Source organism: Podarcis tiliguerta, assembly GCF_965153285.1.
Source record: "Podarcis tiliguerta genome assembly, chromosome: 16".
Taxonomy (NCBI): domain Eukaryota; kingdom Metazoa; phylum Chordata; class Lepidosauria; order Squamata; family Lacertidae; genus Podarcis; species Podarcis tiliguerta.
Window position 1 is genome coordinate 16,398,663 of NC_139549.1, and position 22,962 is coordinate 16,421,624.

The following is a 22,962-nucleotide window of genomic DNA, read 5'->3' on the forward strand; positions in this document are numbered from 1 at the left end:
CATTCAGCAAAACCCCGGAGGTCATAAACAGGCAGGAAAGGAAGGAAGGATGGCAAGGGAAGAGTATTTACCATCTCCTTGTGAACTCTCTTTCTGGCCCTTAAGATCTACCTAAAGATTAACAAACTATGTCAAATCTACCTTCTATCTTTATGACCCAGGATGCCTGGTGAAGCAACTGGCCTCTGTATTTAGAATGCTTATACGTGCCTGTCAGAAAGCAAATGGCAGAGGTGCCGAGACTTGGGGGATTTGATCAGAAATTATTGTCAATGAATCAAGCCCAATCAACACAATGCTTTCATTGCGGACACAATGGCTTGATCCATATTTAATAATTCCTCATAGCAATCCCACCTGACCCCCACACTCTGGATATTTGCACCCCCCACACCAAGCAGACCTTATTCGGCAAGCAAGGAAGAGAGAGTGTCAAAGTTCTTTTCATGCCAGGTAATCCAACCAGACCCAGCAGGGAAACAGCTTTTAAGCTCCCCACCTTGCTTGGTGGGGCAAGGCCCTGCTCATCCGCAGGCTCTGTGAAGCTAGAGATGCTCGTGCGAAAGTTTGCAGGAACTTAAACCCCGCAAGATATTGTGAGAACATCCCAGAGCCAACACACAGAGCAGGCTTTGCCCCACAAGCAAGCTTAAAAGTTCTTTACGTGCACTGGGTAACCCCAAGTAGACCCGTTGCAAAAAGAGCTTTTAAGCTCTCCTCCTTCCTTAATCTAACTTGTGCAAGTGGAAATAATGGACGAGCCCTAAGATGCAATCAACCATCCTATACAGAGAAAGCTCCTGCCTGATGTCAGCAGCCCCAGTGTGGAGTGTGGGAGGGTCCTAACATCATTGGAAACAATCCCATCTTTCTTACCTTCTCCTCCTCTCTGCTTGCAGGTTTCACCTACAGGATTCCAGAGGACCAGATCACAGGGATCCCTCCCATCCCCACCCAGCCCATTGGCTTTGAGGATGCCAAGACACTTATCTGGTGGGTGGTAACTGTGGAGTAGGCGATTAGGGTCATAAAGGAGGGCAATGATGGGAAAGGACGATCCGGGGTGTGTGTGTGTGTGTGTGTGTGTGTGGAAGCTCAGACTTGGAGGGAGGAGCGTAAAATGAAATCCCACACAGATCAGAAGATGCTTAGAAATCTAGGTTTTGAGATTTTAAAATTCACACTTCAGAATTCAATTTGAGGGACAGTTTGGGAGGGAGGGGGGAAACTATGAATCTCGAATCTTGTTGGCTGATCTTTAGGGGGGGAAAGGTTATGTTCCAGTATATCATCCTCAAACCCCTCCCCTCATATTCAAGTAAGCTGCCATCTGCACATGTGCAATGGCTGTCTTGAATGTATACACCTCAACTTAACTGCAAAGTGAATGCAGCTTATGTTTTCAAATCAGGCAGAAACTGGTGTCCAGGGGGAATGCATCCGACAGGGGCATTTCTCAAGAAATTGTGACTAACATAATTTGTGCCCCGTATACACCCATTTGACTACTTTGATCTGTGGAACTGGCACTGTTCAACGTGCCACATAATACTCATTCTGCATTTGTAATAAATTATTATTTCAGTGTGGTAGCCCCTACACTTTGGAACTCCCTGCCTATTGATATCAGGCAGGTGCTTTCACTGTGGTTTTTTTCTGGTGCCTGCTAAGAAAATTTTTGTTTACACAAGCCTGCCCAGATGTTTAGAAAGCTGATGCGAGTTTTAATCTGTTTTCAGTCTATTGCCGTTTTAACTTTTCGAAAGCCTTGAATTATTGTTAATTTTTCTCATTGATAATTTTATTGTTTTAGCTTTTTTTTGTAAACCACCTTGAGGTTTCTAAAGCAATGCAGTCAGTCAGTCAGTCAACACCAGCAGTGGGAGCACACTAGAACCAGAATAAGGGGTAATGTATACCCAACCAACAAAATAGAACAGATGTGAGCTGAGGGCTAGGTCTTCTGGGATGGCAGCGTTCAGTCTTCACCCTCCCCTCTTGCACTTGCAGTAACCTGGCTGGCAACCCTGTGGCAGAGGCAGCTTGGCAGGGAGCACTGGGCTGTGTCTACCATCTTGGACCAGGATTCAGACAAGATGGGCTGTTCTCCAATGCCAGGTGAGGGATGTACAAATTGGCCAGTCTCAGTTTCTCCCCACCCCCAGTATTCAGTTCAGCTTCTCCTACTATACGCAATTTTGAATGCAGTTTCACTTGACATCAGTAATTTTCACACGTTATCCTAGTGTAAACATCCCCCCCGCACATTTTTGGTTACTCGGAAAACTTCAGCGCAACATTCAGAGAAGGGCAGACTTCGAACGAAAGCTGTGCTTTGGTTCCTGCATTGTTCTGAGACTGTGAATGAGGATAAATGTAAAGGGTAAAGGGACCCCTGACCATTAGGTCCAGTCGTGACCGACTCTGGGGTTGCGGCGCTCATCTCGCTTTATTGGCCGAGGGAACCAGCGTACAGCTTCCAGGTCATGTGGCCAGCATGACTAAGCCGCTTCTGGTGAACCAGAGCAGCACATGGAAACGCTGTTTACCTTCCCGCCGGAGTGGTACCTATTTATCTACTTGCACTTGGACGTGCTTTCGAACTGCTAGGTTGGCAGGAGCAGGGACCGAGCAACGGGAGCTCACCCCATCGCGGGGATTCGAACCGCCGACCTTCTGATCGGCAAGTCCTAGGCTCTGTGGTTTAACCCACAGCGCCACCCGCGTCCCGTGAATGAGGATAGGTTCCTATGAATATGCAAACTGAACCAAGTTATCCCCTGTGCCTCCATGAGGTATCCATGGAGGGTCGTAGACAATGCAAGGGAGGTTCGTCATTCTATATCTTTATGCGGCAGGCAGAAATGTTCCTTTTCAACCAGGCCGATTAACATTATTCAGCCTTTTAAATGTGTTTGTGGGATGAAGGAGTTATTTGTTTTGTTTTTCTTTTAACTATTTATTTGTGCTTTTACCTTGCATTTTTATCTTGTCACTGCCCTGAGATCACAGAAATTTAGAATTGTAGATTTGGAAGGGACACCAGGGGTCATATATTACAACCTGCTGCAGGTAAAAAGGTAAAAGGTTAAGGAGCCCTGGACGGTTAAGTCCAGTCAAAGATGACTATGGGGTTCTGGGGCTCATCTGGCTTTGAGGCCGAGGGAGCCGGCATTTGCCCACAGACAGCTTTCCAGGTAATGTGGCCAGCATGACTAAACCACTTCTGGCGCAATGGGACACCGTGAAGGAAACCAGAAAGCATAGAAACGCCGTTTACCTTCCTGCCAGAGTGGTACCTATTTATCTACTTGCACTGGCATGCTTTCAAACTGCTAAGTTGATAAGAGCTGGGACAGAGCAACGGGAGCTCACCCCGTTGCAGGGATTTGAACCCCCGACCTTCTGATCAGCAAGCCCAAGAGGCCCAGTGGTTTAGACCACAGCACCACCTGCTGCAATGCAGAAATCTCAGCTAAAGCATCCATGACAGATGACCATCCAACCTCTGCTGAAAAACTCTCCAAGGAAGGAGAGTCCACAACCTCCTGGGGGAGATTGTTCCACTGTCAAACAGCTCATACTTAAGATCTTATGAGGAAGGGTTGTTATATAAGTCTAAACAAACAAACCAACCAACATGAATCCTACTCAGGGTAGATCCATTTAAGTTAAAAGGCATTTCTAACTTAGGTCCATTAATTTCAATGGGTCTACTCAGTGTCACACTTGGTTGGAGACAACCCAGGGGGCCTCTCCTCTCTATCCTGCTGCTGTGAAGCAGGAACTTCCAGTGATGTGAGAAGCCCAGAGCCAAATCACCCATATAAATGATTTCATTGTGTAATTGGGCGATTGAACCTGGCTCTCTTTTGTTTCCTAGTGAGGTCCAGGTCAACGTCCATAACTACAGAAGGATCAACACATCTTCTAATGTGATGGGACTGATAAGAGGAAGTGTGGAGCCTGGTGAGTTGCCCTGGGCAAACAGATGCCTGGGGGGGGTTATGGGGGCACAGAGGGAGGCAGGGGCATCCTTCTGGTGGTGAGGGAGCACTCCTAGGGCAACCAAAAGCAGAAGGAGTGACTCACCTATGAGGAAACATTGCGGCATTTGGGACTTTCCAGTGAAGAGGAAGAGGCAACGTGATAGAAGTTTATAAAAACTACACAAACCATGGAGAAAGTGGGAAGAGAAAATTTGGTCTCCCTCTCACAGCTCTACAACTTGCAGGCATCCAGTGAAGCTGGAAGACTCCAGGAAAGATAAACAAAAGCCTTTCTCCATACAGAACATGGTTCAACGCCGTGCTTTTCTTCTAGGTGTACTCACAGGCCCAAGTGTGTGGCACTGATAAAATATATACTCTGATCTAATATTCTTAGTTCCCACCTAGTTAGTCCCCCTGTCCTCTAGGGGGCGCTCCTGCCCACTTTGGGAGCCGCAGATCCATCCCTTTTCAGGCTCCCATCCAACATGTGCCCTTCTATGAGTTCCTACTCCTTCCTCCGCTAGATCGATACGTCCTCTATGGTAACCACCGAGACAGCTGGGTGCATGGCGCTATCGACCCCAGCAGTGGAACAGCTGTCATGCTGGAGATCAGCCGAGTGCTGGGGAAGATGGTGAAAGAAGGTGAGCTTAGGTCGGGGGCTGGGATTTTATTTTCTTTGGTGGGGTGTGAAACATGGCAACTCCAGGGGAAGGTCTGGTAGGTCCGGGGAGATGAAGATGCAATCCACAGCGGCCAGTGAGCGGGCAGAAGTAGGTGGAGATTCCTATGTTTGCAAAGTAGGCAGTATCCCAGCTAGTCATTTTATTTATTGCTTGTATATCCTACCTTTTTCTCCAAGGGGCTCCATGTGGCCCACATGATTCCCTGCTCCTCATTTAATCCTCACAACAACCCTGTGAGGTAGGTTAGGCTGGGAGGTGTGGGATGAGTTTTAATAGGTAAGAGAGGATACATTAACTGCTCTCTCTCTCTCCAGGCACCCACGTGTGTGGGTTGAACAGAGTTTCAAAATCCCATCCTTGGCCGCAAAATTTAAAGCATAGGAGTTAGGCTGTAAAACCTTGCTTTGAGCAAATCCAGCTACGAAGTAAGCTGGCTCTTCCTTTCTTACCCCACTTAAGATTCAGGCAACAACTTGGGAAGTAAGTTTAAAAATATAATTTACATATAATCTTGCATTAGTTCACAGCAAAGGCAGCAGTAAAAACTATGCAGGTACTTATATTTACAGGGCCTAAACCTTGAACAAATGGAGGGATGTCTGCATCCAATGCTGGTAAAAGGAAGAGAGAAAGAGAAACAGGAAATAGCAATGTACTCCTTCCTCTCAAGGAGAGGAGGGGAAGTGACATCACACAGAGCCCTCTCTGTCAATTCTATTTCTATGGTCTTGGGTATCTGCCTATCAGCAGTAAAGCTCTGTGGTATTCACCTCTTCTCATGCTAACTAGCAAGAATGTGCATCTGTTAGGTTTGGCTGCTATCGCCCACAGGAGGCAGGAACTGGCCCAATGTCACTCAGTGAGCTTCATGGCCAAGTGGGAATTTGAACTTGGGTCCTAGCCTGACACTCTAGCCACGACACCACACAGGCTCTCAGAAGGAGAAGCAGGCTATGCAAAAGCAGCCAAGGAGAGCAAGGAGCAGGACTGGCCAGGGGTGTGTGTCTTGGAGAGAGTCAACTGACAGCTAAAAAGAGAGACCTGTAGGGCTGCATTCAGCCTGTGGGTCTGAGGTGCCTCACCCTTGCTCTAGAGGTGCTCCACCTGTCTCCAATTTGCACATTCTCATTCAGGTGTCTAGGAATAATGTGTCATTTATTCTCAGGGAAGTGGCGCCCACGAAGGTCCATTATTTTTGGCAGCTGGGGTGCTGAGGAGTTTGGTCTCATTGGTTCTACAGAGTATACAGAGGTAAGAGGAAAGGAGGTTGGATGGATGGATGGATGGATGGATGGATGGATGGATGGATGGATGGAGTAGGTGAGAGACAGACTGAAGAACAGGTGGTTCTGCACTGTGCATTTAATAATAAGAATAGTAATTTTATTATTTGTACCCCAGCCACATTCAAAACACAATCCTACCAATTTAAGCAGTCATGGCTTCCCCCAAAGAATCATGGGATATGTAGCTTGTTTATCGCGCTGAGATTTCTTAGGAGAACATTGCTTCCTTAAAGAGCCAGAGTTGCCAGAGTAGTTTAACAATCAACCCCTCTCCCTAAGTAACTCGGGAAATTGTAGCTTTGCAAGGGGAATACAGGTCTCCTTTCAGCAACGTTAACAAACTACACTTCCCAGGAGTCCTTGGGGGAAGCGGCATCTGCTTAAAGTGGCATGATTCTGCTTTAAATATGTAGCGCAGAGGGGGCTGAGTAGAGGTTGGAAAGGGATCATAGTTTGGTTGGGTGTTTTGTTGTTTATATTTGTGTTTGGGGGCTTATGTACTTCAGTTCCCAAAACGTCTGACCTCAGAGTCAGGAATCAGGCTGATGCAAAGCAACCGCCTTTTATTCTTACTATAGGAATGGGGGGAAGGCAGACTGGAATCTGCCGGGTGACTTGTAGCTGATTGCCAAAGGTTCGGCTCCCAATAGTTTAATGCCAATATAGCAAAAAACAAACACCCACACATGTCCCGCAACTGCCCCTTCCCTCTGGCAAATTAGGCTGCTGAAAGGAAGCTTGGGGTTGAAACCAGGAGTGGATTTGGGGGTGAAAGGATCTGGTCCTGAAAACAAATCCCTGATAGGAGCAGAGAGCCCCTCTCTATTGTAACTCTAAGTGCTTGTGGCGACTTTGTGGTGCAGGGGTCCTCAACATGCACCATGGGGATTGTCAGGGGGTGGGCTGGAGACCTCACACTTCCGCAGAATTTTCTTTGCTTATCACATCTCTCCGCCGCACAGGAATTTTATAGCAAGCTGCAACAGCGCAGCGTGGCCTACATCAATGTGGACATTGCAGTCTTTGGTAAGCTCACCTCACCTTTCCACACTTTCAAGCTGCACTGACTGACTTATAAATTTGTTGTAGTTATAGTGCCTGGGAGAGTGTGGTCTGAGAGGAGGGTCCTTGATGCAGCCCCCTGGCTGAAGAGAAGCAGGTTTGGGTCTGGTCAGTGCCTGGATGGGGGACTCTGTATGTGAAAATCCTACCTCATTTATTTTTTGAGGGAGTTGTGGTTGTTTAGCCTGGAGAAGAGAAGAGAAGAGTGAGAGGTGATATCAGAGCCATCTTCAAATACCTGAAGGGTTGTCCCATGGAAGATGGAACAAGCTTGTTTTCTGCTGCTCCTGAGGGGAGGGCCCAGATTGACGGATTCAAACAACAAGAACAGAGATTCCAGCTAAATATGAGGAAGCGTTTTCTGAGGGTTAGAGCTGTTCAACAGAGACATGGACTCCCTTGGAAGGTGGTGGCCTCCCTTTCACTGGAAGTTTCCTCATTTTGTTCTCTCATTCTTATTCCAGATACAATGGTTCTGGCAGATAACATTAATGTTTGTTCTAGTGTATTCATGTCAAGGAGTTTATAAAAAGACTTAAGAGGCAAAGAGAGAGGGCACTGGGGAGGAAATCAATGCAAAAATGTGTATGCTAAACTTTGCAAGTTTGCAAGAGGCTCAGAGAAGGGGCCGTAGATTATGCTTGTTTCCCAATGCGATAATAAGAACATTTGGATCATTTTTTTTAATGGCGCTTGTGAAGGGAAAGAGTCAAACATAAACTCTGTTTTCACAGTGCATAACTGCGGTATGAATCCAAGGAGCAAAATGGCTCAACTTGATTTCCAAATTGCATTTCTTAAGGATTTTAGGTTGAGATGCTGCTCATTTACCAACGGTTATATACTGAGATTGCCATCTCAGCAAATTCCATCATTTTCATAAGCCGGTCTTCATTTGTTGCGACTTCTTCTTTCCATTTTCGCATGTGGGCTGTTCTTGCCGCCGTCATAGAGTTTTAAGGCCACAAAAGCTCTGGTCCAACTATACCCAACAGAAAGGCCTGTGGTATCAGATTTTCAGTGTCCGATAGCCGTTTATACCTCCATCATTCCCAGCCCGCCCTTGTTTCTTGGCCCCCTCCCAGGTATCCCCCCCCCCCCAGGACATCCTACCCACTTTGGGAACCAACAGTCTACACACTGGCAAAAAGCTGAACTTACCCCGTCACACAAGGCACAGGAACCTTACCAGGCAACAAAGGGGGAACCCTACTTGTGCCCTGGGGTCAGGAGAGCTCCCCTTAATGCTTCTCTTTCTCCTTTGACAGCCAACGCCACCTTGAGGGCTCAAGGAACACCACCTGCGCAGAGTGTCATCTTTGCAGCTGCCCAGCAGGTAACTTGAAGAGAATGGAAAGCCAACTCCAAAATAACCGTCTCTGTGTAGGAGACACGTTCTCGGTTTATTTTTCAGGGAAACAAAGGCTATCGGGGGCCACTGGCCTTACATTTGCAAAACTGGAGGAACGATCATGAGCGCTGCACTCATTTTATTAGGGGGAAAGGGACGGCATCAGTCAGCCACACCTGCAGCAGCTTGCAAATCAAAATAATGAAGTCAATCCAGCTTTGCAGCCTGAAAGGGGTCTTGGGCTTCAGAGCATCCTTGCAGAAGTGAGACCCCCTAAAGACCAGCCTCCTCTTTAAGATGGGTTGTCATGAAATCTGCTCCATTTCTGATGTTGGGGGGCCTTGTTTCCCTCGTAGGTGAAAACCGCAGCTGCAGATTCTTCCCCGTCAGTCTATGATAACTGGAAGCAACACTTCAGCCGAAACAGTTCAGTCTATGGCGTCATCCCCAGGTAAAACGATCCTGTGAATGTTTCCCTTTCTTCACAGCCCGTGGACCCCCTCACATTCACAGAGTTCCTCTAGCCGGTACCTAGACCAGGTGTGTGGATGGGAACCACTGGCTCTCCAGAAGTGGCTGAACTACAACTCCCATCATCCTCGCCCACTGGTCATGCTTGCTGGGAGCTGTACTTTTTCTCCTTTGTCAATCACTTTAATGTATATATACTAAGATTTATTTACAAAGGTGGTCCATTTTAGTGTATCATTTTCACACACAAAATTACATGGGTTGTACCCAGCTAAGTTCTACTCAGCTTACTGATATAATAGAGTTAAATTTGTCAAGCCCATTGATTTTGAGTAGGACTTTGCTGGGAACAACTCCCGGTTAGGGGGTGTATGTGATATATTCTCTAATATTTATTTATAAAGGTGGCATTTTTTTTTAAAAAAATGGAATATATAATTGACCAACCTGCAGTGGGGAGGGATTTGTGGGTTTCTTACTGAGGGTTCTGTGTTCGAGTCTCTGCTTCAAGAGTTGCTTCCCCGACTTACTGTCTTCCTCCTCCATTCAGCTTAGGGTCTCTGGGTGCTGGAAGCGATTATGCCTCTTTCATTCATTACCTGGGCATCACATCCATGGATATTGCTTACACCTACGACCGGGTAAATTGTAGCCCTGCGCTAGTTGGAATGGCCAATGGTCAAGGGGCAAAGGGAGCTGGGAGATCCAACAACAGCCCTAGGGGCACAGATTTCCCCTCTCCCTGTTCAGTTTTAAAAAATTATTGATTCAAAGTATTTTTCTCCTGCTGTTCAAGAAGATCTTCTTGTAGAGCAGCAACTGCAATTAATCAACTTAATCAACAAACAGTAACAATGCAAAAATAAATAAATTGCAATGGAACGCTTTACATACCCCCAAACTTTTTTAAAAAAATTAGTTCCTAAATAACAGCAGTCAGCTGGTACAATCTATAAACCAGAATAAACACTGTCCAATAAATACTTCTCATCTATCAGATTTGCCCAGTGAGGCTGCAGCAATGGACCCATTCATCTAATCAAAACATCAAACCCCAAACCTATTATATAGTGTGGAAATTGGTTGGCTTGTCTGTTCGCTATGAGTTTAGACAATTCTTAAGCTATCACAACCAAATTTTGTGTGATTGTTTCCGAGATCAAGGAGCAGCTTTTCATCTATGTTTGGATGCCATTTTGAATCAAGATGGCGGACTGAACCTTTCAATACTGCTCTGATTTTATCCAAATTTTCTATGATGGTTCCTGAGAATAAGGAGCGGGATTTCCTCTATGGTTCAAAACCACTGGACGCCATCTTGGATCAAGAAGGCTGACTGAGCCTTTCAAAACTGCCCTGATTTTAACCACGGATTTGAAAACTGAGCTGATTTCTTAGAATTCCTAAGCAATGCCGGGGGGCAAGGCTCCTACTAACCACATGATTTGGGCTTCCCTTCTTTCCTTTGCCTAGAGCAAGACTTCGGCCCGCATCTATCCAGCTTATCACACAGCCTTTGACACTTTTCACTATGCAGAGACATTCATTGACCCAGGTGAGGGGTGAGGGTCAGCGAGAGTTGGCGAGAGAGTAAATCAGGGTTTGTTCAGGGTGCTGGGAATTGTAGCTCGGGGGTGGGGGCAAACCACAGTTCCCAGGATTCCTTGAGGAAAGTCCTGTGCTTTAAAGGTATGTTGTCTATGCAGCCTAGAACTTCTCAGGTTGCCTTTGCTTCTGTCTTGGACTGCTGGCGTAATGGTTGGCAGCCATGAGAGCTACCTCATGTATATCTGTTGCCTTAGCTGAATTTAAAGTACAGTGGTACCTTGGTAGTCGAACTTAATCCATTCCGGCAGTCTGTTCAACTCCCGAAACCATTCAGAAACAAAGGCATGGCTTCCGATTGGCTGCAGGAGCTTCCGGCACTCAATCAGAAGCTGTGGAAGCTGTGTCGGACGTTCGGCTTCCGAAAAACGTTTGAAAACCGGAACACTCACTTCTGGGTTTGCGGCATTCAGGAGCTGATTTGTTCCATTCGATTACCAAGGCACCACTGTATTCAATTCCAGCGTGCTTAGGAGCACAACGTTCGCACCTTAAAGGGTCAATAGCTGGCCAGAATATACTATCTGTTTCTGTGGAGAGCAGCAACCTGTCCTACTTTTGCAAAACAGCGTAAATGTTGTTTGACAGTGAGGAGGCAGGACTGAAGATTTGGAGATATGCTTCAGAGGTCCAGACTATGGGGAGCCCGGAAAAATTAATAATTAAAATTTGGATTACAGTTTGGTCTTTTTTATTTTTTATTTTTGTTTTTAATTAGATTATGATGTGGACATGTTGATTGGCTGTCTTTATTGGAAAATCAATAAAAATGATTTTTTAAAAGTTGTTTGACAGTGGAACGGTCTCCTTTGGGAGGTGGTGGACTCTCCTTCCTTGGAGAGGTTTCTAAGCAGAGGTTGGGTGGCCATCTGTCATGGATGCTTTAGCTGAGATTCCTGCATTGCAAGCGGGTTGGACTAGATGATCCTTGGGGTCCCTTCCAACTCTAAGGTTTTATGAGAGAGAAATCCCTGGGACTGTACTAGCTAAATCCACTAAGGTTGGGCACAGGCCAGTTTGCGCTGCTGCTGCTGCTGCATCTGGGGAAATTCTCCTGCCCCTTCCCAGGGTTCACCAGCCACCAGACTGTGGCACGGACAGCTGGCAACGTGCTGATGCGCCTGGCAGATGCCTTGATCCTGCCGCTCAACGTGAGCGACTACGGCGAGACGCTGCAACAGATGTACAGTGTTGCCAGAGAGGCGTTCCAGGCAGACCTGACCCATCACAACATCTCGCTTGGTGAGACGGGTGGGAATGTGTGGGACTGCAGGCTGGGTTAGTGGGCAGGTGGCCTCTGCAGGTAGGATTGCCAGGTGCAAAAGAGAATAAGGGACCAGGCAACCTTTCCTCCCCTTCAATAGGTGCTGGGTGTGTTGCAATTATGGGTCATTAATTCAGATAAGGACTGGGGTTTACCCATGTGGGGTAATTAATAAAAGAATTGGGTGGATCCCTAGATCAGGCATAGGCATACTTGGCCCTCCAGATGTTTTGGGACTACAGCTCCCATCATCCCTAACTAACAGGACCAGTGGTCAGGGATGATAGGAATTGTAGTCTCAAAACATCTGGCGGGCCGAGTTTGCCTATGCCTCCCCTAGATCCAAAGTGTGGGGCTAAGTGCATTCTTCAGCATGAGAAAGATCCCCAGCAGCAGTGTTTTAAGGCCATAAATGTAAGCAGCAGTGTGAAGCATGAGGAATATAGGCTGTTAGTCCTTTTAGATATCTTGCTTAGTCTGCTTACAGTGCTTCCCCTCTCTGCCCCTCTTGCAATGAACAGACCACACCATTAGTAAGTTTAAATGCTTTACTTACAAAGCTCCAAAGGGTCAGATTCATGTGTTGTTCCATGCAGCAGCATGAAGAACACAGGTAGAAATATTGAGATGTGAAATACCTCTAAGCACACAGTCTGAGCTTGTAAAGGACAAGCTCAGGCACATCCTGTCTCCTTGGTGAGTTCACATGGTGAAAGGAGAGCGAACAAAGGAGGAAACTTAACTCCCTTCCTTCCAGGTGAGGGCTTACAGTTCTGTGTTCTTAACCCCTTCATGCATTAACAAGCCCCAAGCTTGCTAGTTATATTTGACTGAAATTTCCCACAGTTTATAGGGCTGAAGTTTAGCCACTAAACTGAACACCACTGTTTGGAACAATAGACTGCAAATGGAACGATGGGCTTATCTACTCAGGGCAGAAGCTAAACTTGACCCTTAGCTAAATCCTTAAAGGCACTGATCTGTTTTGCTCTTTTGCCCTTCAGATCCACTCTGGGCCGCAATAGACCGTTTCCAGGCCGCTGCTGCTGGTCTTAACCAGCGCATAGCAAACCTGAGGGAGGAAGCAAACCCCAGGTGAGAGTCTCCTCTTGTGGGGAACTTTGTACTATACATGCATATAGAAGTATTTGAATATGGCAGATTTATATAGTAATCTAGAGTATACAAGTTGTCTCATACCCACCCATCTGAATAACCCAGTGATGCTGCCCTCTGGCCAGTCAGTGAGAGGTGTTATGGGGCAGGGGCTTATTGGTAGTGTCTCCGCATTTGTGAAATTTGCGCTCCAGGAAATGTGATTCACCTCCTGAGATTTTTTTTATGTGCGTTTGATTTAGTTGCTGTGATCCAATTACTCATTCTTAGGGGAATATTAATTTGGTGTTTCATATATTTTTGTAAACAAAACAAAACTAAACTAATGTTTGCAACAACTCTGTAAGGTAGGCTAGTATTGTTATTTTATTTGCATATGAAAATATTTATAGACTGTTATTTCATAAAGAATATAAAAGTGGCTTACAACAAAAATACACAAAACTATATAGTAAACAGATTAGAAAAGTTTTCAGCAGGCATTTAAAAGTTGGCCCAAAAGGTGCCTCCTGAATGTCTAGTGGCAGAGAGTTCCACAGGACTGAGCCAATGACACTAAAGGCTCGGTTTCTTGTTGTTGTCAAATGAGCCTCACCAACTTGGGGAATGACCAGCGACGCCCCTGCAGATGATCTCTGTGACTGAGCTGGGACAGAAGGATCAGGCAGTCGCTAAGGAACCCTTGACCTTAGTCGCTTAGGGCTTTGTATTATTATTATTATTAATAATAATAATAATACCCCATCCATCTGGCTGGGTCTCCCCAGCCACGCTGGGCGGCTTCCAACAAAGTATTAAAATACAGTGGTCTGTTAAATATTAAAAGCTTCCCTAAACAGGGCTGCCTTCAGATGTCTTCTAAAAGTCTGGTAGTTGTTGTTCTCTTTGACATCTGGTGGGAGGACATTCCACAGGGTGGGTGCCACTACCGAGAAGGCCCTCTGCCTGGTTCCCTGTAACCTCACTTCTCACAGTGAGGGAACCGCCAGAAGGCCCTCGGCGCTGGACCTCAGTGTCCGGGCAGAACAATGGGGGTGGAGACACTCCTTTTGTAGGTCAATACAAGGACCTTTATCCTGGCTTGGTGGTAGGTGAGCAGCCAATGCAGCTGTTTTAACAAGGATGTGCTCCCATCAGGTCAAGGGCTCCCATCAGCAGTCTGGTTGCTGCATTCTGCACCGCCTGGAACTTCCAAACCAGGCCCAAGGGCAGCCCCACACAGAGCACATTGCAGTAGTCTTGCCTCAAGGTTACCTATGGATGGATTACAGTGCATCAGGCTATCCCTGCCCAGGAACAGCTGTAGCTGGCAAACCAAACCAAATTGGTTAACAGCACTCCGGGGCAGTGGCGTAGCGTGGGGGGTGCAGGGGGGCCCGGCCGCACTGGGCGCAACATCTGGGGGGGCGTGCTCGCACTCGCAGCTCTCTGCTCCTACCTGGCTCACTCTCTCTCTCTCACTGCAGTGCTGGCTGTGCAAATCCGAGCCGAGCCGCCGGGTCGCCACCCACTGTGGAGGGGGGGGTGCCAGGCGTGCGGTGCGGTGCGGAGAGAGAGCGAGGGACTATCGGGGGGAGGGACAGTGCAGCGGGGGGCGCAAATTACTTGCCTTGCCCCGGGTGCTGACAACCCACGCAACGCCACTGCTCCGGGGTAGTGCTTGTTCCTGAGCAAACTTGGCTTTCACATAGCAAACCAGCTCTGTGAAATTTTGCCGTGGGGCTGACACATTCTAGGGTTGGCCCCAAGACGGCTCTGAGCCCAGACCTCTTTCTCCCTCCTCTTTCTCCCCCCCCCCCATTTCCTGAAAGCCCCCTGGACGTGCGGATGGTGAATGACCAGCTGATGCTGTTAGAAAGGGCCTTCCTGAACCCCAGAGCCTTTCCGGAAAAGTATTACTACAGGTAAGCAATACCAATGGACCATCTTTCTGGCTTTTGATGTGCGATTCTCTTGTGGAATTCACTGCCACAAGATGGCAGTGATGCATAAGCATTGAGATTTTGTGTTTTTGCTTGCTTGCTTATTTTGTTTTAAAAAAGGATGGGCTAACTGGGGCCTCCAGTGTCAGATAAAGTGGACTTCACAATGTCAGGCAAGGACCAAAGAGCAGGAGAGGACTTGCTCATGGCTTCCCGGAGCAGTGGTGGGAAACTTGTAGCTTCCTGCATCACTTCAAAAGCCCTTTGCAAGCGATCAGTTACTATCTGTGGCAAGAGCAGTCTGCCCTCACCCTCCTGGTCACCTGCTGGGTGGGTGGGGGACAGAGAGAGAGAGAAGGTGCTGGCTAAAAACCAGTTTTTGCCCTGCCTCCTGTTGGCTGCAATCCCACCCACCACCAGCATGCTACCCCTGATTGTTGCTCCCAAGGTGGTTTACATAAACTGTAAGGTAAAGGTACCCCTGACCATTAGGTCCAGTCGTGAATGACTCTGGGTTTTCGCACTCATCTTGCTCTATAGGCTGAGGGAGCCGGTGTACAGCTTCCAGGTCATGTGGCCAGCATGACTAAGCCACTTCTGGCAAACCAGAGCAGCGCACGGAAACACCGTTTACCTTCCCACTGGAGCGGTACCTATTTATCTACTTGCACTTTGACGTGCTTTCGAACTGCTAGGTGGGCAGGAGCAGGGACTGAACAACGGGAGCTCACCCCGCCGTGGGAATTCAAACTGCCGACTTTCTGATTGACAAGCCCTAGGCTCTGTGGTTTAGACCACAGCGCCACCCGCATCCCACATAAACTGTAAAGCCATGAAATAAAAACCATATAAAAAAAAAAAAACAGAAATCAACTAACTTGTTATGGAAAAATGCATACCTCATTGCCTGCGTAGACCTGGCAGAATAGAAGAGTTTTCAGCAGGTGTTTTAAAAGTTGGCACAGAAGGCGGCTGCTGAATGTCTAGTGGCAGAGAGTTCCACAGGGCTGCACCGATGACTCTAAAGGCTCAGTTTCTTTTTGCTTTTCCTCATCCAGCCACGTCATCATGGCCTCTCGGTCATCTTCTCTGGCCACCTTCCCAGGACTTGCTGATGCCTACGATAACGCCAAGGAGGACGGCCGGTGGGGTGAGGTTCACAAGCAGCTCACCATTGTAATCCAAGCGATAGAGAATGCCGCCTCCATCCTGGAGCCTGTGGCTGAATAACAGGGATGATAAAATAAAAATAATAAGAGAAGCAGTATGTTCTATTCCTCACTGGCTTGCTTCGTCCACCCTGTTTTTAAAGTGGTTTTGTGGGTCATGAGTTTGTCTTATCATTGTTTTGTTTTTCTTTGATGCCTGTAAGCTACTCAGGGGATACTCGGAATGGGGCAGCTTGAAAATTGTACCAATAAATAAATAAATGCTTTGCAACACTTTGAACAATGTTGTAATTGGTTCACTTACATAATCTCTGCAATCCTTATGACAGGGGTGGCTTTATAGCTCAAAAACAGCACTTTGAATTGGACCCAGAAACTAATTGGCAGCCAGAGCAGTTGGGCCTGGATCCGTGTAATATGCTCAAACCGTCTTGCCCCGGTGAGCAATCTGGCCGCTGAATTCTGCACCAGCTGAAGTTTCAGAACTGTCTTCAGAGGCAGCCCCGTGAGAGCCAGTGTGGTGTGGTGGTTTGTAATCTGGGGAACCGGGTTCGCGTCTCCGCTCCTCCACATGCAGCTGCTGGGTGACCTTGGGCTAGTCACACTTCTCTGAAGTCTCTCAGCCCCACTCACCTCACAGAGTGTTTGTTGTGGGGGAGGAAGGGAAAGGAGAATGTTAGCCGCTTTGAGACTCCTGAAGGGGAGTGATAAAGCGGGATATCAAATCTTCTTCTTCTTCTTATAATATGTTGCAGGGCCAGATTTAGGTTTGATGAGACCCTAGGCTACTGAAGATAATTGGGCCCTTTATATATCCAGCTGTCCTTTGTCAAACAACAAATTGTCACTTTTTTGTGTTGAATATATGCTATATAGTAATTTATGGACCTAATAGGTATCTCAAGCCATTTACACACACAAAAAAATGCATTTTATCAAAGTAATTGTTGAACTGAAATACAATTGAGAAGTACATTAATAGTGAAACACAATTAAGAAGTATATATACTTTATCTCATATTTTGGAAATGTACATCCAGTTTTTTTCCCTTTAAATTTTTTTGGGGCCCCCAAGAGAGCGAGGCCCTAAGCTATAGCTTGTTTAACTTATATGTAAATCCAGCACTGAATCTAACCTAGAGGTTACTAGAGAACAGATGACAGAAGTTAAGCTATCCCTTGTCCAGGTAGGGGCGCAGATGGGCCACCAGCCGAAGCTGATGGAAGGCGCTCCATGCCACTGAGGCCACCTGAGCCTCAAGCGACACAAAGGACCCAGAAGTAGCCCCAAGCTGTGTACCTGCTCCTTCAGAGGGAGTGTAACCCCATCAAAAGCAGGCAACCTCCCATAGTTTTCATCTAGGGAACCGCCCAGAAACAAAAACAAAACTCTAACGAAGCAGACCTTTGTGCCAGTTTGAATCCCTGTGGCGGGGTGAGCTCCCGTTGCTCTGTCCAAGCTTCTGCCAACCTGGCAGTTCAAAAGCACACCAACGCAAGTAGATAAATAGGCACCATTGCGGCGGGAAGGTAAATGGCCTTTCCATGCGCTTTGGTTGTGCCAGAAGCAGTTTAGTCATGCTGGCCACATGACCCGGAAAGCTGTCTGTGGACAAACGCTGGCTCCCTCGGCCTAAAAGTGAGATGAGTGTCGCAACCCCCTAGTCGCCTTTGACCGGACTTAACCGTCTAGGGGTTCTTTACCTTTTTTATAGTAAAGGCCCATTTATCAATCTGGGAAAGCCTGTCTGAGAAAAATTGCTTTTGATTGTTTCTGGAAAGGGATGCTCTTCCACGCACCGGGGCAGCCACCCAGAAGGCCCTGCTCTGAATTACTACACTGGGGCGAACAGAGCCCTGACAAAGCTGCAAATCACCCCTCTCCTCTCATCAGATCAATCATTTGGTGAACAGAGAGGAGGCAATAACCCTGCCACTCTGCTCCCCATTACTGGATCTGTGCCGTGGATGGATATCAGTTTTGCAGTGGATGGCTCAGTCTTAGCCACTACGCATTAGCTGTAGGTTTTGGGGGGAAATAGAAAGCCAGAAGTGTCCAGCATCCCCAACCGGTGGGCAGCTGTGTGCACACATTCAGAGACTGGGAAATGCTAGCAAATAATAATAATAATAATAATAATAATAATAATAATAATAATAATAAATTTATTTATACCCCGCCCTCCCCAGCCAGAGCCAGGATCAAGGCAGCTAACAACAGTAAAAACATAATGGGGGGGCAATTTAAAATACAGGTTAAAATGCAATTTAAAATGCAGCCTCATCAAAACCATGAGGCGAGGGAAACATAAGGGTCAGACTGAGTTTGAACCGAAGGCCAGGCAGAACAGCTCTGTCTTGCAGGCCCTGCGGAAAGATGTCAAGTCCTGCAAGGCCCTAGTCTCTTGTGACAGAGCATTCCACCAAGTCGGGGCCAGTACTGAAAAGGCCCTGGCCCTAGTTGCGACCAATAGAATAGAATTGTAAAGGTGAAAAAGGCCCCAAAGCGTTGTCTAGTCCAACCCCCTGCAATGCAGGAACTGCAACTAGTCCCCAGAAGCTGGTGCTACTTGGAAGCTTTGATCCCAGGGTCCCCCCCCCAACTCACCCTGCCCCTCATCCAGCAAGAGCTCCTCTCTGCTCCCCTCGCTTCATCCCCCAACCCTCTGTCCTCTTCCTAGCCAGCTCCCTGGCCCACCCAGTCCCCTGGGTCTGGCCACACAGCTCCTGCCAAGGTCAGCAACTGGCATAAGTGCAAAGCACAGGGGAAGTCAAGCGCTATTAAAAAAAGCCCATGGAAGAACATCAACATCCAAGTCACCGGAATGGAAATGAGGTTGGTGATAACAATGTTGTTTTTATAGACTTTTAAACAATTGATAGAAAGGTCCCATTCTGAAAGGGTTTATCAGGGTTTTAGTTGGCAAGGACTTTGTACAGGGCGTTATTCAAACACTTCAGAAGTACCTGCTTAGCAAACATCTCAGGGACCAGGTGAGAGCTCAGGTGATCTCGAGTGATGGGCCAGCTTTGGATTGTTATTTTTTAATGTCCCAATAACCTAATAATATTGGCACCTTTTGGTTTCATGTGAGCTCCTGAAAAGGTGATTGCTTTATTAAGTGGCAGCTTCGCTGAGATGGCAGATCTGTAACCTGGGCCTCACCTTTCATCATCCACCTGATTTCCTCTCTCTGTGGGGCTTGGGGAAAGTGCGTCAAACTTCACCAACTCTCAACCATGAAACTCACTGGTTGACCTTGGGCCAGTCACTTTCTCTAAGCCTAACCTACTTGCAAGATGGTTGTTGTGGAGATTAAATGAGGAGGGGGAGAATCATGCAACACACCTGGAGATCTTTAGAGGAAAAGGTGTGATAAAAACCACAGGTAAATAAAGTTGTGCAAATATGTTCTAACAGGCGTAACCACAGATTGCCAATAAGGCGAGATAACGGCTAGATAAGCTGATTTTAAAAGGGCAAACCTGTTGCAATCTTCTTGCAACTTCCAGTCTATTTGAGGAAAAGACCCATGGCCTTGCTGTGTGCCAATTTCTGTGTAAATATTTTGCACTTTGCGCAATGTTCAGACCACCCATGGCATTGATGGGCAACGTGACTCTCCTGATATGCGCATTATCAGAAAATAAAGTGAGGTCATTTCAGATGATGGCTTCCTTCCAAGTCTATGATTCTTTGATCATCTTGTGGTCTGATATCCACAACAGGCGTAAGTCTACTTAAAAGAGATGGTTCATCTAGGAATCTCAGATAGACTCTTCTGGACCTGGAGGTTCCATAAGAAGATAAGAAGAGCCCTGCTGGATCAGGCCAATGGCCCCAGCGCAGCATCACAGTGGCCAACCAGATGCTGGTGGGAAAACAGAAAGCAGGACCTGAACACAAGATCCCTCTCCCCTCCTGTGACTTCTAGAAACTGGTATTCAGAAGCATTGCTGCCTCTGAGGCAGAGCCGAGCCATCATGACTAGTAGCCATCAATAACCCTCTCCTCCATGAATTTGTCCAGTGCTCCAAGTGGTGGCCATCACTGTCCTGTGGCAGTGAGTTCCATAGTTTAATTTCAGTGGGTCTTTGCTGGGGAAGCAGAAGCTGAATACAGTAGTACCTTGGGTTAAGTACTTAATTCATTCCAGAGGTCCATTCTTAACCTGAAACACCACTTTAGCTAATGGGGCCTCTTGCTGCCGCTGCACCACTGCTGCAGGATTTCTGTTCTCATCCTGAAGCAAAGTTCTTAACCCGAGGTACTATTTCTGGGTTAGCGGTGTCTGTAACCTGAAGTGTATGTAACCTGAAGCGTATGTAACCTGAAGCGTATGTAACCCGAGGTACCACTGTACAAGCCAAAATGGGGCACCTGAGCACTGCACCTTATTTTTCTTGTTAGTCTTTCAAGCCATTGACTCACTTTTATGTACTAAGCCTCATGAGCTCACAATGAAATTAATTCTGTGTTGTGTGAAACAAGAGGCCTGAAGGAGGGATAGTGGAGAAATTTGGTTCAGCTCACATTTTAATGCAAACCTGATTAATTCACACTACCTGAAGCAGGACATAAAGCCCCCAAAAGACAACCATTTTGAAATTCATGCTTCTCCAAATTTTGCAATGCAGCTTTCTAACAAAAAATATGTAGGAAAAGGTATGTGCTTAGAGGAAAGTGGGCATGATAAGGCATAAAGGTAAAGGTAAAGGGACCCCTGACCATTAGGTCCAGTTGTGACAGACTCTGGGGTTACGGCATTCATCTCGCTTTATTGGCCAAGGGAGCCGGCGTACAGCTTCCGGGTCATGTGGCCAGCATGACTAAGCCGCTTCTGGTGAACCAGAGCAGCGCACAGAAACGCCATTTACCTTCCCGCTGGAGCAGTACCTATTTATCTACTTGCACTTTGACGTGCTTTTGAACTGCTAGGTTGGCAGGAGCAGGGACTGAGCAATGGAAGCTCACCCCGTCGCAGGGATTCGAACTGCCAACCTTCTGATCAGCAAGCTCTAGGCTCTGTGGTTTAACCCACAGTGCCACCCACGTCCCGGTATGATAAGGCATACATTAGTGAAAATAACATACAAAAAAGCATGTTACGTTTAGGGAAATGAATTGCAAATATATTTAAATAAGAGAAATGTGTACTTAATTGTGGGTGAATTTCCGTGAGAACTTTTTAAATTTTTATTTTAGCACCTCAAATCCCAGGCAGGAATGTGGCAAAACGAAGATTCGTCAGGAAAATGAGAAACTGAGAAAAACCAAAACGGACAGGTTTATCCAACACTAAACATGAATTAGAAAGATCTGGTTTTCAAGGCTGCCTTTTCCTTTGGAGTAGACAGACAGGTGTGTCACCTGAGACTTTGTCGAAATAGTGCCAATCATTGCTAAGACTTTGTTTGTTGGCTAAAACTACTGAAAAGTGAGACCGTATTATTTCCTCACCAAACAAAGGAGCACAATAGTGACTATATGGTTTGCTGCATATTCAGGTTCAAGTAGAGACTTGAAATCCACACCCCCCCCCCCGCAAGTATTTATGACTCCATCCAAGTGATCCTTCCTTCCTTCCTTCCTTCCTTCCTTCCTTCCTTCCTTCCTTCCACCTTTCACAGCTGCTTAAAGCAGTTAATATTTCCTTCCTTCTGGCACATGGGGGTGGAGGAAGCTATTTTAAGATGCTCCCAGGAAGTGGCTGCAGGTCATAACAAGCTGCCCCTACCTGGGAAACTGCATGGGGAACAAGATGGCTGCCCCTGTCCAATGTCCTTGTAAGGATATGAGGAAGATTGTGAGAGATAAAGATGGCTGCCCCCTGCCCTGATACAGCCATCAGACAGCCCTTCGTTTCTCTGTACGATTTCCCAGGAAGGGGCTGCACATTATAAAACAGCAGTATGTTGTTGTTGTTGTTCACCCATGAGGGAGGTATCAGCTGCTCTAAGCAGGCTGTAAAATGTGAAAAAAAGAGGCAGCCCTCAGCCAACCTTGTAAGTACAGAACAGATCCTGCATGGGTCAGTTTGCCAGTTACCGGTACTCAGCTTAATCCACAAATCCACGTTCTGGGCGGTGCATGGGGTTGGTGTCTGTGTGTGAATGCGATGGGCACATTCATGCCAGACTGTGGACAAAATCAGAATCCTCCCTACAGTGGATGCTTGCTTGCTCCACCCATTTGTGGGGGCATCCCTTTGGGGCATCTGGTTGGCCCCTGTGAGAACAGGATGCTGCACTAGGTGTGCCCCCCTTTGGCCTGATCCAGCAGGCTCTTCTTATGCCCTTATACCTCTCCCCCAGCTTCCCTTTCCTCCCTTCAGCTACACCGTCATGATGGCTTTCAGTTCATCCACTGGGTCCAGGTCTGGCCAATGCCAAAAACAGGGCAGAGGCACCGGAAGAACTTCCACAGCTGCCCATGTGGCAGAGCCAGGCTGCTCCATTTGTGACACCTTTGGCAGAATATTTCGCTGTGTTGGGACTGTCCCACTTTAGCATCCCACCCAGTGGTCCTGCCTTGGAAAAGTCCCCTGTGCCGACAGCCCCTTGCACATATGAAATCTGTCAGGGAGGTGGAGTTGAAGAGGTTTTTTCTTTCCTCTGCCCTCATCAGCTTCCTTCCTTTTAGAGGGGGAAATATTCAATGGTCCGATTTCCCACACTGATTCTGCTGATTGTGTGGCAGGGCTCCTAGCTGCCATGCAGGGATAATTTTTTAGCTGTGATTGTAGGGGGGCATCCCTTCCAACTCTACGATTTCATTAAGACACAGGTGTTTATTTTGTCTCTTCTATTCTATATCATTTGCTGTTAGAGTTAATTCAACCCCGCCAGTGTCGTCTGGAATTTAGTTCCAAGATAAGTCAGATATTTATTCCAATTATCATGAAATTTCTGTTCGTCTTGATCCCTTAATCTTCCTGTTATTCTAGCGAGCTCGGCATAATTTATCACCTTAACCTGCCAATCACTTATACTGGGTATATCTTCTGTTTTCCAATTTTGTGCTAGCATAATTCTTGC

The 22,962-nt window shown here is 46.9% G+C and overlaps 1 protein-coding gene across 4 annotated transcripts in view; it reads left to right on the top strand.

Moving 5' to 3' along the window:
• The window catches only part of NAALADL1 (N-acetylated alpha-linked acidic dipeptidase like 1), a 23,955-nt gene extending 7,944 nt beyond the window's left edge, over nucleotides 1-16,011 (top strand). For 3 of the 4 annotated variants that reach the window (XM_083417154.1, XM_083417157.1, XM_083417155.1), the window contains 14 exons: nucleotides 900-993; nucleotides 2,011-2,118; nucleotides 3,884-3,969; nucleotides 4,517-4,636; nucleotides 5,844-5,929; nucleotides 6,927-6,990; nucleotides 8,295-8,362; nucleotides 8,734-8,828; nucleotides 9,399-9,489; nucleotides 10,322-10,403; nucleotides 11,522-11,695; nucleotides 12,722-12,812; nucleotides 14,645-14,737; nucleotides 15,814-16,011. In XM_083417154.1, the coding sequence (XP_083273280.1) occupies nucleotides 900-993; nucleotides 2,011-2,118; nucleotides 3,884-3,969; nucleotides 4,517-4,636; nucleotides 5,844-5,929; nucleotides 6,927-6,990; nucleotides 8,295-8,362; nucleotides 8,734-8,828; nucleotides 9,399-9,489; nucleotides 10,322-10,403; nucleotides 11,522-11,695; nucleotides 12,722-12,812; nucleotides 14,645-14,737; nucleotides 15,814-15,985 (1,424 nt within the window). In that variant the 3' untranslated portion in view covers nucleotides 15,986-16,011. The remainder of the gene's footprint in view (nucleotides 1-899; nucleotides 994-2,010; nucleotides 2,119-3,883; nucleotides 3,970-4,516; nucleotides 4,637-5,843; nucleotides 5,930-6,926; nucleotides 6,991-8,294; nucleotides 8,363-8,733; nucleotides 8,829-9,398; nucleotides 9,490-10,321; nucleotides 10,404-11,521; nucleotides 11,696-12,721; nucleotides 12,813-14,644; nucleotides 14,738-15,813) is intronic. The other variant, XM_083417156.1, reaches the window with a different exon arrangement.
• Nucleotides 16,012-22,962: the final 6,951 nt, after the last annotated feature.